The following is an 18,279-nucleotide window of genomic DNA, read 5'->3' as shown; positions in this document are numbered from 1 at the left end:
TGACTCCTTCCTGCACCCTATGTGTTAACTGGGGATGAGCTGCAAAATTGGTTGTTAGATATTCTAGCTTTGCAGACCCCTGCATTTTCATAATCAATGGGCATTCTAAGCCACTCCAAAAATCGATCTGCCTGATGGTGTGTGGTCTGGAGTGGACTGCAGGGCTCAGAATGGCACCATTCGGTGGCTTAGGGCTTTTTTCTTGAGAGGTCTCTAGTTAAACAGCCTTGTGCCCTATGAGCTGAACCCAGCCCACCCCCAAGTATACCAGCCCTGACCTTAACCTTGCCCATAGTTGAGGGAAGAAAGTAAGCCTGATGCTTTCTCAAGTCTTCTAGTCATATTGGAGTGTAGGCAGACGTTTTCACTAGTGTCTGTAACACATGTCTATCTCATCTTTAGCATATAGCAATACCTATAGTCCATAGCACACACCTATGCAGTCTATAGCACACACCTATGCAGTCTATAGCACACACATATGCAGTCTATAGCACACACCTATGCAATCTAGAGTACACATCTATGCAATCTGTAGCACACATCTATGCAATATAGAGCATACACCTATGCAGTCTATAGCACACACCTATATAATCTAGAACGCATACCCATGCAATCTAAAGCATATACCTATGCAATCTATAGCATATACCCATGCAATCTATAGCATATACCCATGCAATCTATAGCATATACTCATGAAATCTATAGCATACACCCATGCAATCTATACCATATACCTATGCAACCTAGAGCGAACACCTAAACAATCCTATAGCATATATCTATGCAGTCTATAGCATACACCTATACAATCTATAGCACACACCTATACAGTCTAGAGCACACACTCATGCAATATAGAGCACACACCTATGCAGTCTATACCACATACACATACAGTCTAGAGCACACAGTACACATATATATTTTGTTCCCTGTGATGTGTAGCCTTTGCACTAACCATATCCCAAGTCCCTGATTCTGGGACTTCCAAATTCAAATACATCAAAACCATCCAAGGAAAATATTGGCTATAGGTGATGGGGGGGGTGGCATCCTCCAATGCTCCAAAGCTTGACTGAATAATCTAGAAGGTTTCCAGGAGGCAGTTTATAGAAAGTAGCCTGGTAAAACTGTGCAGGTGGAGCACTGTGGACTCACGGTGTCCCAGAAGGTGGAGCACTGTGGACTCACAGTGTCCCAGCAGTTGAGGGTTCCAAGCCATATGAGTGCCCCACCAAGTTCCTGAGCTGAGGTTTGGAACAAAGCTATCTGCTTAGGTTGGTTAGCAGTAGCAGTGACAGAAAACATTCCCAAGTGGTTTTGACAAAAAGGCATGGAATCCTTTAAGTAGTAACAAAGTATTACTTAGAGTAACAGACTAAATGCTTGCTTTTTGTAAAGGAAACAGGTTTCTTGACAATTGAAAAAAAAGAAGACAGCTTAATTTTCTCCTGAGGATGCTTAATCTTTTAAGGATGTAAATCCTGAAGAACTTGGTGGATAAAAGCAAAAGCATACCACTTAGCTGTGGAAACACTCTCCTCGGAGCTGAGGATGTTCAAGAAGGGCTGCCTAACTAAAGGACACAGTTCGGTCCCCGTGGTTGTGTGGTCGGGGTTCTAATGACTGCAAAGTGAATGTGGGCTCCTCTCCACGGTCCTTCTCCTTTGTAGGTGATGATCACCGAGTGCTCACTGATGCTTACAGCTGGGCTCAAGGCTGACATTGTTGTTGCATTAATGAAGGCAGGAAGGAGATGGACCCTCTGACTTGGATTAGCTTATGCAGCTAAGTGCTGAGGACACAAGACAGCCTTGGGGATGATGGCTCAGCCCAGTGGGTCATAGGATGGCAGATGGGTAAGACTCAAGTCCATGAACCCACTCACACAACCTCAGTTGAAGAGGTGGTGCTTTCTGGAAACTGAGGGTCACTCAAAAGGGGTCTGTGAGGGTGAACTGCGTTGGGAGTAGATACCAAAGAAACACACATGCTGCTCCCCAGTGCCCCAACCAGCTGGCTTTGGCTACACAGATGCACCCTTTAGGGTGGTCTCTGTGAGCTCTTCGGCGACGACCTTTAGCCCAATAGTGGCACAAACCAAATGGCTTCAGAGTCGTACAATCACAAGATCCAGCTGCAGTGAGCTTGAAGAACAACTGTCCAAGTCACAAAGGAGTGAGACACTAGATGCCCTCCCAAGGACGCCATTATGTAGATGACATCTCCTATGGTGGCACACGGCATCTAAGTAGATACAGTGTGGACACCCTCATCCCAAGGACATCACCACATCCAGTGATGGGTGCTCAGTGAGCAGTTCTTCCCAGCTGGGAGACATCCAGCAAGCAAGCTGAAGTTAGGTCGTAACCTGGCTCCAGGGGCCTCCATTGTAGGGAACCTTCTAATGGCTGCTGTCTCAGTGCAACCTCCTCCCCTGGCCCAATGCCAGAGGCTCAGGGCAGGGAAGGAAGATTGGAGGCCTACTGACTTCCCAGACACTACCAGTCACCCAGCTCAAGGCTTCTGCCCCATCAGGCCCAGAGCAATCCGTTTGTCTGAAGAGAGAGATGGCCACCCTCGGTCCTGTAGTTTACACGCTGGGTGCAAAGTCTCCCAAGGGAAGAGAGCCATTGCTCCAGAACCATATCCAGACAGTGAAGGGGAGTAAGCTGGTCTGATGATTCAGGAACCAAAGTGAACTGGCATCACGGGCAAAACTCAGAACCTTCCCTGTTCTTCAGTTTACTACCTTAGGCAGTCAGGGCCTTCCTCCTTAGGAAGGGAGGCGTCTGCATTTAGTAAACACCTTCTCGATTCAAGCCTGCTGGGGAACAGGAGGCCTTGGCTGTGAGAAGGATCCCTGTCTGAGGCTCGGGTCTAAACCTTGCTACTCCTGCGCTGCCCACTAGCCTCCCAAGACAGGTGTGTGCTGCCAACATGGCATCCTTATCCAGCCAACAACCAAAGCCTCGGACAACACTTTTCCTTCTATAGCAGAGTGCAGACCCCACCACCTCACACGCGTTCAGGCAGAAAGACCTGCCGTGAGACCCGTTGAGCCCATGAAGGAGGTGTACTCTAGTAAACAGAAGATGGGACTGCTTTGCACTGAGCACTTAGGGATGCCAGAGAAGAAAAGTCAGGGGTCTCAGGGAGGGCACATGGGATGGGAGAGGGGCTAGGGTGATGCTCCAAGGCCAGGTTAGACTAATCGGAGGCTTATGCCTAGTTCCACGGAGGCAGCTGGACCTAGTTGTTCTTTGGTTTCATGGGTTCAAATAACTTGAGCTGAAGTGGAAACCATCTTTTCCTCTCAAGTCTAAAAGCCTCAGTGCTAAGAGTGGGCATGAGATGGAGACGAGCCCTGTTTGCTTTTACAGAGCATAGCTCTTTTCCTGACCCACCACTGCAGCCCACTCACAAACGCCCTCCTCCAGGCAGAGCCCTGGATTCTACCTCAACACCTGTGTCCTTAGAACTGTGCCTTGTATTTTCCTTAAAGATTTTTGTTATTATTTATGCTTGTGTGTGTGTGTGTGTGTGTCCTGCATGTTAGCATGCACACATTTGTGTGGGTGCCCATGGAGGCCAGAAGTGTAGCCTCCCCTCCCCCAGCCTGAAACCTGCCTGCCAAGGTTCCACCGGTTACATCGGGATGGAGCTTCCTGCTCAATAGTTCTGCCACGCCCACTGCTGGAGCTCGCCGCTTTGCTGTTCCGGAGCCATACACGTGGTCACCCTGCTACTGGACCTCAGGATTATTTGGCGGGAATCGGGCCCCCCTTCCCCTCCTTCATAAACTGGGTGTTGGAATAGTAAAATTGAGCTTTGATCAGGATGACTGTCTTAGCTGCATCTTTCTCTCGCGCCGCCTAGCCCCTCTTCTCTTCCAGGTTTCCAAGATGCCTTTCCAGACTAGAACCCAGACATGTGATCCGCTGGTGGGACACAACAAAGCACGAGGCCTGGTGTTCTGATTCCTGGCCATGGAATACAGGGGGTCTGGATAGTTTTATGTCAACTTGACACAAGCTAGAGCTAGCTGAAAGGAGGGGACTTCAGTTGAGAAAACGGCTCCGGAAGACCCTCTGTAGGACATTTTCTTAATCAGTGATGGATGGGGAAGGCTCCAGCCCATTGTGGGTGGTACCATCCCTGGGCTGGTGGTTCTGGGGTCTGTAAGAAAGCTGACCGAGCAAGCCATAGGGAGCAAGCCAGTGCAGCATTCCCCCATGACCTCTGAATCAGCTCTGCCTCCAGGTTTCTGCCCTGCTTGAGTTCCTGTCCTGACTTCCTTCTATGGTGAACGGTGATATGGAATTGTGAGCCAAAGAAAGCCTTTCCTCCCCGTTGGCTTTGGGTGTGGTGTTTCACCACCGCACAGTAACTATGGTAACGGTAACTAAGACATGGGTAGGTTTGCACACATCTGTGCACCCACACATATGTGAACACACATGCACACATGTATGTACTGCAGACATGCGTACATGTAAATAACAATGTAAGGTGGCTGTTGAAGGTTGAGCCCAGCCCTCTGCCCTCTGGCTGGCATGTCTTCCATCTTCCCACAGCCTGTGGCCACCCACTGAGCTCCTATTCTTCAGCATCATCAATTAATGAACCTTCTCTTTTATAAATTACCTAATCTTAGGGCTGGAGACCTGGCTCTTCTTGCAGGGAACCTGGGCTCTGATTCAAGCCCCTACATGGTGACTCTAGTTCCAGGGAATCTGACACCCTCTGCTGGCCTCCATAGGTCACAGGCACACATATAACACACACACATACATGCAGGCAAACACTCATACAGGTAAAATAAATATAACGAAACAAACTATCCAGTTTTACGTATCCTGTACAGCGACAAAAATGAACTTAGACAGCAGTGACTACTAGCGTGACTCTGAACCTGGCCAAGCTTCCGCCTGGGCTTTATCACCTTATACAAGGGCTTCACCCCTCTTCATCCCAAGTCTGTTTTCTTTTCTGGAGTGCTAATGGTGCCTGTTTCTCCCAGGAGGATGAAACAAACTGTGCACGTGGATCCACCAGCCAGAAAGTGTGTCCAGATACAGTCAAGCTCTACCTGATAGAATATGTCACTGTGGATGATGGAATGTGTCACTGTGGAGTGATCAGCAAAATCTTTCCAAGAGGAAGATGGCCTGCCAACTGGAAGGACATAAGGCCTGGGTCCCAGAGGAGGCCACAAGATGGAAGGTTTTGGGTCCTATGCTCACAGCATAGAACGCTACCTACTAAACACCTAGAAGGAAGCCATTTGTAAACCAGCTTTGGTTAAGTTTAAGGGTCACATGATTCTTCGTTGTTGTTGTTGTGGGTTTTTTTTTTGGTTTTTCGAGACAGGGTTTCTCTGTGTAGCCCTGGCGCTGTCCTCGAACTCAGAAATCCGCCTGCCTCTGCCTCCCAAGTGCTGGGATCAAAGGCGTGCGCCACCAACACCCAGCTGGGTCACATGAGTCTATGAGCTAGCATTACCTTAAGTCCTCCGGTAGTGAACAGGGACAGGCGCTCCTGTTGTTGCTGTTGCTGCTGTAGTATTCACCCCATCTTTTGTAGTCTCTGCTTCTTCCAGGTGACTAGACTTCACACCTCACTTCCTGACTCTCAGCCACTGTTTGGAGGAACAAGGAGATCCTTTGAGCTCATTGCTAGAACCCACTCTTGCTGGAACTCCAAACCTATTTGCCATGTCTTGCCAAAAAACCAGTGCCTTACCGACTGCTCACGGGTCCCAAACACACCAGTCTTTCCTACCATTTACCCCCCTCCCCATTTTCTCTAGTCACTGACTAGAAATTATAACGAAAATATTGAACCAACCTGCCCCTACCTCACCATAAGGTACCATTCTACACACTTCACGGTTGGTGACGCTCAGCTCAGCGAAGGTAAATAAATAATCTGCTCACATTCACCAGCTCGGAGGAGTTGACGCCACAGCTGAGACCCAGGTCAGCCTGGTCTCAGAGTGGTTTTGTCTTACTTTGGTTTTTCAAAACAGGGTCTTAAGTATCCCAGGATCACATCCTACCTCCACCTTCCAAGTGTGGGATTATAGGTGTATACCACCATACCTGGTTCTTTCAATACTGGGGACTAAAGGCAAGGATTTGTGCTTATCAGGCAAGCTACATCCCAGCCCTTCCATTTCAAAGTTTTAAACAGTAACAGCAACAACTGACATTATGTAGCCCTTGCTAGGCACCAGTTACATCCTGGTCTCTAATGTGCATGATATGAGCCACTGCTTCACAGGAACTGCTATGATGGCCCCCCAGGGTCTCCTGTTTCCTCTCTAGTCTCCCAACCCTATTCTACTCTGCACAGTTGAGATTCTGTTCGTCTGTGCTCAAAGCTCCCCGCTTGTCTCAGCCTGAAAGGCCTACTGAGCCTGGCCCCAGCCCACCTGTCCCAACTCATACCCTTCTCTTCCCCCACTACTCCGTCACACTGGCCTTGATTCTTCAAACACACCATCCAAGCTCCCACCACACACCTTTGCGCCTGCCATCATTCTCTCTTGGCCTCTCTCTCTCTCTTCCTCTTTGTACAAGATTAAGTAAGAGCCACTTGCAGATCAGAGCTGGCTCACCTCCTGGGAGAGCTAGCTTAGAGCTCCCAGTTAAAATGGCCCTTGCTGGTCACTGCTTACATCACTATCTCTACTGAGAGCAGGGAGCAAGTCACCTTTGTGCATCAACACCTCCGTGGTGCCTAGGGCCTGCAGCTCTACACACAGCTGTTGAATGAATGAATGAATGAATGAACGAATGAATGAATATGGAGGAGAGCCACAATACAGGCTCACCATCTCTAATCTGAAAACCTAACACTTCCAAGTCAATGCTACAAGTGGCCCACACCTAACTTTCTGTGACAAACCACAGTACACCAACCAAAGATGTGTAAGGCTACTGCAGGCTATGTGGCTAAGTGAAGTAAGCTGTTCAGGTGCATTTTTTTTTTTTTTTTTTTTTTTTTTTTTTTTTTTTTTTTTTTTTTNTATATATATATATATATATATATATATATATATATATATATATATGGACGGTCCCCTGGAATTGGGATCACAGGTGGTTGTGAGCCACCTAAAATAAGGACTGTCAACCAAGCTCAGGCCCTCTACAGGAGGAACAACTGCTCTTAAGCATCAAGATGTTTCCCCAGCTTCAGACCACAGTGCCACAGCTGGACTTCTGGCCTCAGCTTTGAGACAGTCCTGTCTACTGCTGGAGAAGAAGTGCCCTGGGTTCCAGCTCTAGCTTAGGCACCTGCCTACCATTCCATCCTTGGGTTCTGAGGCACCATGGGAGGAGGTGCAGAGGTCTTATCATTATGGGAAATGCCCCCCCCCCTCCCCCAGGCTCATGGATTTGAATTCCTGGTCGCAGCTGTGGCGCTATTTTGGAAGGTTGTAGAACATTTAGAAGGCATGGTCTCAGTGGTAGATGTGAGGACAGGCTTTATGGGTCGTAGACTCATCCTGGTCCTCACTCAACATCCCCCTGCTTCCTGGTGTACTGCTGAGATAGAATCTCACATTCCTGCCTCCGCTAGCAGAAGTTGCTCTTCTGCACGTGCCTTTCCCATGTGGGAAACAAAGACATTTATTCTTGAAGGTTGCTTTTACTCAGAGATTTGATCACAGGGAGAGAAAAGTAGCTTGTATACCTACTACCGTTTATCTTCCCCAGTGCCCTTATACCATAAGCCTCTTAGCCCAGGGCTCCCTAAAAGTATACAGAATTCTTGCCTTTCTTTCTATCTTTTTTCCCCTGAGATAAAACCAAGTATAAACATCAGGATTGCAAACAGTGAAGGGTCAGCTGGGGCTCCCAGGGCATGGTCTTGTCCTTTACTGAAACAGGTAAGGAAGGCCTGCAGCCACTGTCAGGCAAGAACTAACAATGTCCTGGGTGAGCTGAGAAACTCTTTTCTAGCTGAAAGTCTGGCTTTGGAGTCACTATTTCAGAGGGTGGCATGACTGAGCTCACGACAGAGATAGTTGATGGTTGCGCAGAGAGCTTCTGGCTGGGCCGATGGGCTATGTGAGTTTCTGCTGCACAGAGAAGACAGTGTCAAGATGAGAGTATGGGGGAGCCGAGAGTGATTGTCTGGGATGGAACCCCAGGAGCATGTGAAGAGGAAGTAATGGGAAGAGCATCAGACCAGAAGAAGGAAGGCTCCCAGAATGGCAAGAGTCGCCTGGGACACTGGGAGATTGAATGGCAGAGCAGAGCAGAGCAGAGCCAGACCTCTGTGCTGGCCACCGACTGCCCATAGGGCCCATTGAACTTGGGGTTCTGACTGCCAACAAGTGGATGTGAGAGGATCTAGCCATCTCATCCTCATACCACCCCCCAAAGGCTTCACTACCTTATTTACCTGGCCCCCTGCCTCCCTGATCTGGATCTGAGAATATGACTCATCAGGACAGGGCACCCCCAGAGCCACTGATTGCCTGGGCCTGAGCCCCAGGCTCTGTTCCCTGTGCATTGCTGAGGAACACCCACAAGCCTAGTCATGATTTCACACGAAGACCAAACTCAGGGAGTCTGCAGTCAATCTGCCTCAGTCTCCTTCCCCAGGTCAGATGGCAAATATAGGTTCTATAACAACCACAAATCTAAACAGGCCAAGCTGCCATCAGTATCCACCCTGGTCATGATTTCTTTTCTGTACTTTCTCTCTCTCCCTCTCTCCCCCAGTTTCTCTACACTAAAAGACACAATATGTCTGATCATGTGGCGTGAAGAAGACTCTATCTAGGGCTGGGCAGCAGTTCTGTGTATTCGTCAGCCCAGATCTGGTCACGTGGATTCTTCTGGGGTCTGAAGCTCTTCCCAGGTACCCTATGACATCAGCATTCTCTGTCTGGTGAATTCCGATGTCAAGGGGACAGTGTCCCATTCGGGAGTCTTAGTCAGAGGTGGCCACAGCCTAGTTCTGTCACAGCTGTTGCTAATGGCCACGTACTCATCAGAAACAAGTTTGTGGGAGACCAAAGCGATTGCATCACAGAAACTCTGAGCAGCATTTCTAAGCAGTGAGAGGGACAGGTTTACCTCAGTTGCTACTCACCTCATGAACGAGACACTTGTCTAAGAGCTGTAGATAGGAGCTTATATTTTCTTCATCAGGTCTGGAGACCAAGAGCTGTGTGCACACTGTGAAGTAAGAAGGCATGAATCAGAACCCTGCATGCACTTCCAGCTCCTGGGCTGTGCCTCTTTCAGGACCAAGGCCTTATGTGGAATGTATGCCTGTGACATTGCATAAGGCTCACAGAGAGCACCAGGAGGCTCATTCCATTGAAGTCAAGTGCTCAGTTGCCACAGGAGCCCTCACCCCCAGAAACTCCTTGGGTTTGTTCCTGTCATAGCATTCTATATTAAGCCCTCAGACACAGGCTTGAAGACAGACGCTCTGTGAGAAGAGAAACAGGGCTCTTGGGTTCTGCGTTTGCAGGTGGTGCTGAGCCCTCTGCCATAGTGTGTGTGTGTGGGGGGAGCAACCCCATTTTATGAATGAACCACACACCCCTCAGCAGGTGGGAAGGAAGTGGTGTTTGTGTGTGAGAGGAAGGAGCCTGGAGCCACATTTTGGCTGGGACGCATGTAGGCGTGCACGGAGCAGAAGAGATCTGCCATTCAGCCACTCACAGGCTTATTTTCTCAATGTGATGCACATTTATCCACACACGCCTTCACCTACACACTCAAGCATGTGCCAGAGAAGATGGGGCAATGTTCCTCTGTGAGAAGAGCACACATATGTACTAGGTTTTCCCCTGCCCCCCATTTTTTTTGACATAGAGTTTCTCTTTGTCGTCCTGGCTGATCTGAAATTCATTCTGTAGACTCAGGCGATCTGCTCATTTCTGCTGCCCCAGGACTGAGATTAAAGGCATGGGCCACCACTGCCCTACAACATACTACAGATTTTATGGGTATGTTCATGGCCCACTTTGGCCTTAATGTAAAGGCCACCTGCAAAAGGAGTCAGAGAGTTGGGTATCTGTCATTTGAATCACACCAAACTTAAAAGCCGGGGATCATATCTGAGACTTTCCCCCTCCTATGTCTTTCCCCATCCTATGTCAGGATGCTGACGTAGATGCCCACCAATTCCGTGTCACTACACACAGACTTCCAGAATAAGTGTTTGCAAAAAACACCATGAAAATGGCCTCAATGTCTACCCATGGGGACCTTGTTAAATAATCTGTACATACAAATGTCAAATAACACACACATACACACACACAGCTGATCAGTATGCCTCCTTAAAGAATGGTGCTTTTGTATTGACATAAAAATGCAAATGTGTAATGTTTATGGAAATAAATATGAAAGGATCTTAAAACCTGTGTGAGAACGGATAGTCACACATATGTGCATGAGGTTTCAAAAGGGCAGCCCCACATTCACTAGTAGCCATCCCGAGAGAGGAGACGGCAGTTTTGGTGGGAGCAGGAAGGTGGTCACTGGTTTCCACTGTTTTATATGGTGTGCTGTGTCACCTGGGTTGTGGCTTCTCACACAGTAGTTACAGTTTAAACAGAGGTGGTGCTAAGGAGTGCTATCTCCCTAGGCTGAGCCCCTCCATGATCCCCTATATACAGGAATGGGATATGGGGGCACTCTCAGGTGGCTTTGTTGGGCTGGGTCTTTCCCAGAATGCAACAGAGCTTAGGGGTGGGAAGGGTGTGAAAAGGCCTGTTCCGGCCACCAGCTCCTTCTCACCCCTGCCCTGGGAAGCTTCGAGTCACCGCCTTCTACATCAGTTTAGTGGATTTAGATCTCTTCAGAAGCTTGGATCAGAGGCAGTGCCCCTCACTTCATTTACAAGGCACAGGTCCATGTCTGTGGGTGAGACTTTGGCTCTTTAAAGGACAAAACTTGGCTCCCCCTTTTTAAAGGAAAAAGATTCGTATCTACTACCATTTTAAAAAATATAATCATAATGTCTTGTGAAGGATGTTGGGGGCACAATTTATTCAAGGATGGTGCATTTTTCAAAACATGGTCATAAAGGCCTAACTGCAGGGAAGACAGAGGGGGTAGTGCAGGCAGGAAGTGGGGTGTGACCCACAGGGTCCACTTAGCTCTGTTCTGCCCAGGAGACACAGCACAGTTTAGTCGTGACTCACTGTACTTATGATCCTGCTCAGGCTATGTGTGTGAGTGTCACCTCTCACCTCCACGGCACCATCAGTCAGGTCCTGAGTACCCCATGGCTGTTAAAAGTGGCCCCGATAGCCTTAGGTTAATGAATGGGGTTAATAGCCAAGCAGGCAGATGGCTGCAACGAAGTGTGAACTGGGTTAAGACAAGGAGAGGACAGGCCGCAAGGACCATGAGAAGGGGACCTCATAGAGCCCCGAGGCCCTGTCAGACTGTCCCTCCTGTGGGGAGACTTGGCTGCCATTTGCAGGATTAGGAAGTGGAACAAAGGTGAAAGAACTGGAGGGAGGGAAGGCGGGCTTCAGCCCAATCTGTCACATGTCAGGTTGTGTGGTACCTTGCTTGAGTAAGCTGAGCGGAGAGACCACTGTCCTGCATCCATGCGGGATGTAATTCTTTCTGGCTAGTAGGGCCCTGGCTTCAGACTCGGGGAAAGTATGTGCAGTTGTTAGCAAGTAAGGAGATGCCTGAGTTTCTGGGAACTCAGACGTAGTCTGTCTGCAGTATAGAACAGGGGTGGCGATTCTTTGGGTTTGGGCTCTATCAGTGTGGCAAAGGGAAGGCATCTCATGGAACTCGGCCATGCTCTACTTTGGGGTACCAAGAAGGTCTCCAGACAACCATGGGGTTGGAGGTGGAGCAGCTGAGGCGTGAAACCCCAACTCTGCCAGGAACTGCGTACATTTTGGTGGACGGCTTACCTCATCTTGGATTCCTCTTTTGTAAAATGGGGCTCACTTAAGTCACCAAGGTAAACCACAGGCGTAACAGCCTCTGGTGCATAAGAATTAATTAGTAGCCACAGTAATTAGCTAACAGGCCAAGACCACCAGAGCATCCCGTGAGGTGGATCAAAGGCGAAAGGAGGGTGTAAACCCAGGGGACTGAATAGAAGCGCCTTGTACTGAGAGGTGTCCTAAGCAGGCCTAGTCTCTGCTGAATCAGTAAATGACCTGGAAGCGCAGGGCCAGGGGGGCTCAGCAGAGGGCGCTCTCTGGGCTCTAGACTGGGACTTCCCCTGTTCCGAGCCAGGGATGCTTTGGGGGAAGGGCCCCTGGTTGAGCAAGGGTTTTGTACTTGGAAGCATCTTTTTCAAAAGTGTCTGCCCCACTTCTTTGTCTCTGAAGGTTCAAGGCCCAATAGATCCAGTATTGGAAGGGCCCAGCATGCCTAGAGAGATCCACAGACTGGAGTTGAGACATCCAATTGGCAAACCTGATTCTGTAGGGGTGCTAACGCCACCTGGTGGTTACTGAAACTCATTCTACGCTCCCCCACCTCATTGCAGCCCTCAGGACTCTTGGGTCTCTGGCTAGGGTTTCCTGAGAGAACAGTACCTTTCCCCATGACTCGGGTGAACTGTCCCGGGAGGTCCCCCTCCGGCAGAGGGGCGACAGCCAGCTCTCCGTCGCAGCTGCTCAGCTGGGGTGGTTGCAGTCCACCGCTGGCACCGGCTGAGGCACTGGCTGTGGCGCTGGTGACTGCTGCGGCGCTGTCTTTGCAGTCAGGGCTTGGGCTCTCCATCAGTGAGGGCTCCCGGCGGCGCACCTCAGGGGTGGTACTGGGAGAGCTGTAGGCCTTGATGGGTGTCAGGATCATCTGATGTAGCTCCTGGAGGGGGGTGCGCAGGCTGCCCCCTTCGATGATGTCCTGGGTTAGAAAGAGGGGGCTTCAGTGAGATCAGGGCAGCTGGCCCCCATCCAGGCCCTTCTCTCTGTCCTTCTCCCAGGGCTACTCCCAGACAGGACAGGACAGGGTAGCTGGGATTTAGTAGGGGATAGATGGTTTTAGATAGAGTCTGAAGACAAACATGTTTCATGTATAACGGAACTGATGGATAGATAATTGCATGTATACACAAGTCGGAGGCTGGGCAGATGTCTCAACTGTTAAAGTGCCTGCAGTGTGGGCCGGGGGTGGTGGCTCATGCCTTTAATCCCGGCGCTTGGGAGGCAGAGGCAGGTGGATTTCTGAGTTCGAGGCCAGCCTGGTCTACAAAGTGACAGTCATATAGGTCACTTTGTGTATATATTTAGATATTCTTGGCATTACTTATTAGAAAAAGGAATGTAAGTGTTTCTGGTAGGGATGATGGGGTTGGGAGAGGCCCAGGGCTGTCTGGGTGTGGGGGGTAGGATGAGCCCCTGCCACAATTCACCAACAGTGTTTATGCAGCTCTGATTGGTTCTCTCTGGGTCCTAGAAGGAATCTGCCTATCAGGGTCTCGATTACAAATGAAGCACTTCAAATCCCGAGAGCCCAGATTAGCAAGAACACAATTTTAAAAGCTTGACATACAGAATTCCAAAGTATCTCTAAGATGCTCGTGTATCAAGAAAATGGCTTGATGGTGTCAATGGGTGCAGCACTCTGACCCTAACCTTTCCCATGAGTGGACAGGACAAAGGGAAGCTGCTGGAGACAGGCTTGGGGTGCGACTCAGTTCTGAAAGGCAGCCGACATTGGCAAGCCAAACTCTTTCAGCTGGTGGGAGGCTGCTATTTGGGTGGGCTGTGTGTGTGGAAATGAAGCATGAATTGTGATTTGATCTAGTTGCCACAAGTTTTATTTATGAAGGAAGTGAAATTCTAATTAGCCCCAGAAATACCCCAAGCCTGCTCACAGCTACCACATAGTCTAAGTTGAAGAGAAAGTTAACCACCTCTGTTCCCCCGACTCTTAGGTTTTAGATATAAGTTCTCCCTCTATGCATCAGGTTGGCCTGGAAATCAAAATATCCCTGCCTCAGCCTGAGTCTCAGTCCTGTATCCTGACACCTAAAGCGAGACATCCATTTGCCTCTGTGAAAAGGCTTCAGGAGGAAGTATGACCCCTTGCTTGGAAACACAGTGGTATGAGGAGCCAGGTCTGAGCTGCTCTCAACATGTGTCCTTTATTGCCCCCAACTTCCCTGGAGTCTTGGGTCAGCGTGGAAGGACATCCCTGACTTTGGGCCTTGTCTTGATATGAGAAAGGGGCAGGGCAGGTGGAGGCAAGCTAGCTAAATAAGCCACATTCAAAGAATACCTACTGCCTCTCCTGACTCAGCCACCTGAGAAATGCTTGTACTGTGTTTCAACCTCTATTCAGCTCATCTCTGAAGAAGGGGAGGGGGCAGATGGGACTAACCAGAGGCCACATGAGGGCTTGCCATGCCATCTTGATGGCCAATGTCACCCAGGAGAGCAAATGTGTTTGAGACACTGTCAATTGCTCCAGAGCCCTCTCTGGCTTGCACCACATGGCTGGACTTCATGGTTTGGGTGAAAGATTTTGGTTACACTAAGAGCTAAACTGTTTTCCAAGAAACTGATATACCCAAACCAAATGTTAGCTCCTATGTTAACCTACAAGGGAGATGGAGCTAACATACCAAGAAAAGAAACTGCAGACGGCTCAGTTAGTAAAATGCTTATTTTGACAGTTGGAGTCCCTAGAAGTTACATTAATAATAATAATACTACTAAGAAGTCAGGTGTAGCAGCAGTCCCAGAGCTGAGGAGACAGAGAGAAGCAGATGTTTGCAGCTCACTGGCTCGGTAGCTTAGCCTGTTTGGTGAGTTCCAGGCTGGTGACAGACCCTGTCTCAATAACCTGACCATCAAGTTTACATTCCAGATCTCAACTGAGTGCCATATTGAGAAGCAGGCCAGGAGATGGTCTCAACGGATCCCAGTCTGGTGTTCTCCTTAACCCGTGGGAATTCATTTTCCACCCTGACAAGTCTCTATTGATCCTTCCTGCCCCAAATATAAGCCTGCATTATAAATACAAAGGCAAAGCGAAGCTGTCAGTGACCCCCCTCTCAGAGCTACCAAGCAAGGACTTGTGGGAAAGCAGATGACAGGAAGTCAGGCCCATGGGTGGCACCTCAGAGACTCTTGGGGACAAGCAAGAAAAAAAATGATAGTAACATCAACCTAGCACTGGCCTTCCAGGAGGCCGGTTGGCAAAGTGCTTGTTTTATAAGTTGCAGTCCCCAGAGGGGGGAAGGCTGGCTCTGTATCTTTCCTGGGCATAGGATAATAACAATGTATAGACAATCAGAAAGAGAGCTTTGGGCAGCACAGTGCTCCTAGCTTCTATGTCACATGTCAGGATATCCTTTCCCTCCAGGTGGTGATAATTTGAAGCTTTCATAATATATAAGGCTCCTGTTTCTACCTACATCTGTTCTCTCTCTCTGTGTTTTCCCATCAGTCTGCAGCTGAGCTCAACAGCAGCTGGGCACTGTTCTAGGCTGGGAATATAAAAACAAATCCTCATTCCTATCCCAAGAGACTCAGTGTTCCTCAGACCCATATAGCAAGATAGTGTTAGGACAAGACAGGGACTCAGGGTTGAGAGGTGGGCCTGCTGGCTTACACATTTATGATCTCCCCCCCCCCCACTATCTCTCCTCTTTCTCCATCTGTCTGTCTGTCTGTCTCTTTTCCCTACCTGTCTACCTGTGTGTTGCATTTATGGAAAAGGCCAGCAAATATCACAAGGGACAATGGGATGGAAGGAGGGATACCAAGAAATGAAGGAAGGTGATCTTGAAGATGGATCATAAAGCGACTTGCTAGTGAAGGTGTGCGCCTCTGAGTTCCACTTTCTCATAAGAAGCTACTGTCCTGATTGCCTTGTGAGGAGGCTGTTGTAGGGCCAGATGTAATGGTGTGCACAAAACCCGTCTTGGCTGTATCCACCTAATATGTCTTGCTAGTATATGGCATTATTACCTAGAAATATTTACTACTCAAAACTATCAAGTTGAATTCCGATTTCTCTGCAGCAGTTTCGAAAAAACAGGATCACTGACTGATGTAACTTCAAAAGGCCAAGATCTAGACTGTGTGAAGAAAAGGCGTAGACATTCGAGAAGCAGTTTTCTCTCTTTGAATAGGAATAAACAGAACTTGTGTGTGTGTGTGCGTGCACGTGTGCACACACACACACACACACACACACACAAACTAATGCATCTCCCTAGATCCTTGATAACATCAAGGCTGTAAGCTGAGAAAATGGAAGTGTTTCACAATCTGGGAATGTTTGGAAAAGGGTCAATGTGTAAAAGCACATGGAGACATTTTCTTACTAAATATTAATATTAAAAATCTCTTCCATTCTGAATTTCCTTTTTTTTTTTTCTCTTGCCTTTCCAACAACTCATGAAGCCTACAGATGTGTTTATGCCTCATCATACAGTCATGAGGTGACGTCAGGCTTTCTGCTTCTGATCTCTACTGTTCTCCTGAGACCTTTTCTCACTCTGGCTGACGTGCCCAGCCAATCGGGGCAATGTCTGGTCTTCACAGTTCATGGCACATTCAGAGAACTTACTGGGATTGCTCTGCTCCCTCTCTGGTCCCTTGAGGCAGGGCTTACAGCCCAGCCTCTGTTATCACAAGGTCCTGTCTGATGGCACTCCCTAGAGGCTGTTCTTCAGCATTTGTAACTCAGCACACTCTTGGGGACACCTACTTCCAGTTACCTACAATTCTCTCCCATCTGGGTCATTCATGACCTGCCACATTAGAACTCCCAATCTGCTTTCTGGCCACTGACTTGCTGTTTCCACCTTGGTGTCCCACAGGGGCCACAACAAACTGAACTCCTTTCCTCTTCAGGCCCCCAATAAGTCCTGTGACTTATATGTGCTCAAATGCCAGAGCATATGACCCAAACCTTCTAACAACGGCTGGACTCCCTCTTCAGGGGCTCTGCATCCCCTCCTTCTTTGTCTCTGTTTTGGTTTAAGGTCCCATCAAAACAGCTGTGGTCTCTTTGACTGCCCCCAGCAGCATCTAGCCTCTACCCAGGTGTCTAGGGACGTTCTTTTTGGCCTTGGTGATGGTATACCATCACCCCGGGTTGTGTGCTCAGCAGCTACTATATCTTTCTGTCCCGGTGCACATTCCAAGCTACCCAGGGCCAGGAACCACATACCACTCACAGTTAACCTGCAAGGATGGGCAAAGTGCGTCCAAACATCTGTTCAGCAAGCATTCAGTAACGGAACGGAAGGGCTTGGAGCCTGTAGTCAGCAGCTTCTTCGCATTATGAACTAGCTATGGGCGGGGTCTCAGCCATCTCCTTAGAAATGTGGGTTCTATGTGAGGTAAGAATGCCAGAGGCAGGCAGGGGAATTGTGATGACCATTCCAATAGTGCCATCAGCTGGGGTTGGGAGAATGCCTTTAGCTGAGTCTCTGAGCCACCAGTAGTAGCAGGTGACAGCTCCCTTCCTAAAACAGCAGGAAAGATTTCAGGAGATGGAAGGAGAGAGTTGGGGGCTCAGTCTTCAGGGATGTGTAGTGAAGGGAGAGCCCCGAGCTCAGGGTATCAGAACACAGGGTGTCAGCTTAATGCAGCCATCCAAAAGGCATGGCTTTCCTCTCTCCAGGAAGTCAAAGACAATGAGCTTGGCATCTTTTTATCTTTTCCATTTCAGGAAACCATGGTGAAAGCACTGTTGTATAGTCAATGTAATTATAGATATAACTCTAGAACACAGAGCATTCCTGACTTAACTGACACCAAGTCAAAAGAACATGACCCTCGTAACACACACACACACACACACACACACACACAGAGACATACACAGACACACACAGACACACAGAGAGAGACACACACACAGACACAGACACATACACACAGACACACAGAGACATACACAGACACACAGATACACACAGCTATACACAGACAGACACACACAGACACACAGAGACACACACAGACACACAGACACACACAGATACACACAGACAGACACACACAGAGACACACACAGACACACAGACATACACAGATACACACAGACACACATACACAGACACACACACACACAGAGACACACACACACACACACGACATACGGTACATGTATGTCAGCTTAAGGATGAGGGCAAGAGGGAGGAGCTCTGCTTTCCCATCCCCAGAGGCTGTTAATGAATTCTTAAAGGATGCTCTAGAAACGAACTGACTCACAATATAATCTTCATTCAGAACACTTTCTGTAGTTTCCAATGGACACGGGGTAAATTGGCCTTTTGAAT

General features: G+C 48.7%; 1 protein-coding gene across 8 annotated transcripts in view; it reads right to left on the bottom strand.

The window, feature by feature from the left end:
* Positions 1-18,279, bottom strand: part of Samd4a (sterile alpha motif domain containing 4A) — a 223,799-nt gene that overhangs the window by 22,561 nt on the left and 182,959 nt on the right. For 6 of the 8 annotated variants that reach the window (XM_021181615.1, XM_021181616.1, XM_029469337.1 and 3 more), the window contains 2 exons: positions 12,566-12,878; positions 9,124-9,209 (listed from right to left, as the gene is read on the bottom strand). In XM_021181615.1, the coding sequence (XP_021037274.1) occupies positions 9,124-9,209; positions 12,566-12,878 (399 nt within the window). Of the gene's footprint in view, positions 1-9,123; positions 9,210-12,565; positions 12,879-17,162; positions 17,327-18,279 lie in introns of those variants that run through there. The other 2 variants (XM_021181619.2, XM_021181621.2) reach the window with 2 other exon arrangements.

The sequence above is a fragment of the Mus caroli genome, chromosome 14 (assembly GCF_900094665.2).
Source record: "Mus caroli chromosome 14, CAROLI_EIJ_v1.1, whole genome shotgun sequence".
In the NCBI taxonomy this organism is placed as follows: Eukaryota; Metazoa; Chordata; class Mammalia; order Rodentia; family Muridae; genus Mus; species Mus caroli.
This window is presented reverse-complemented; position numbering and strand designations above follow the sequence as displayed.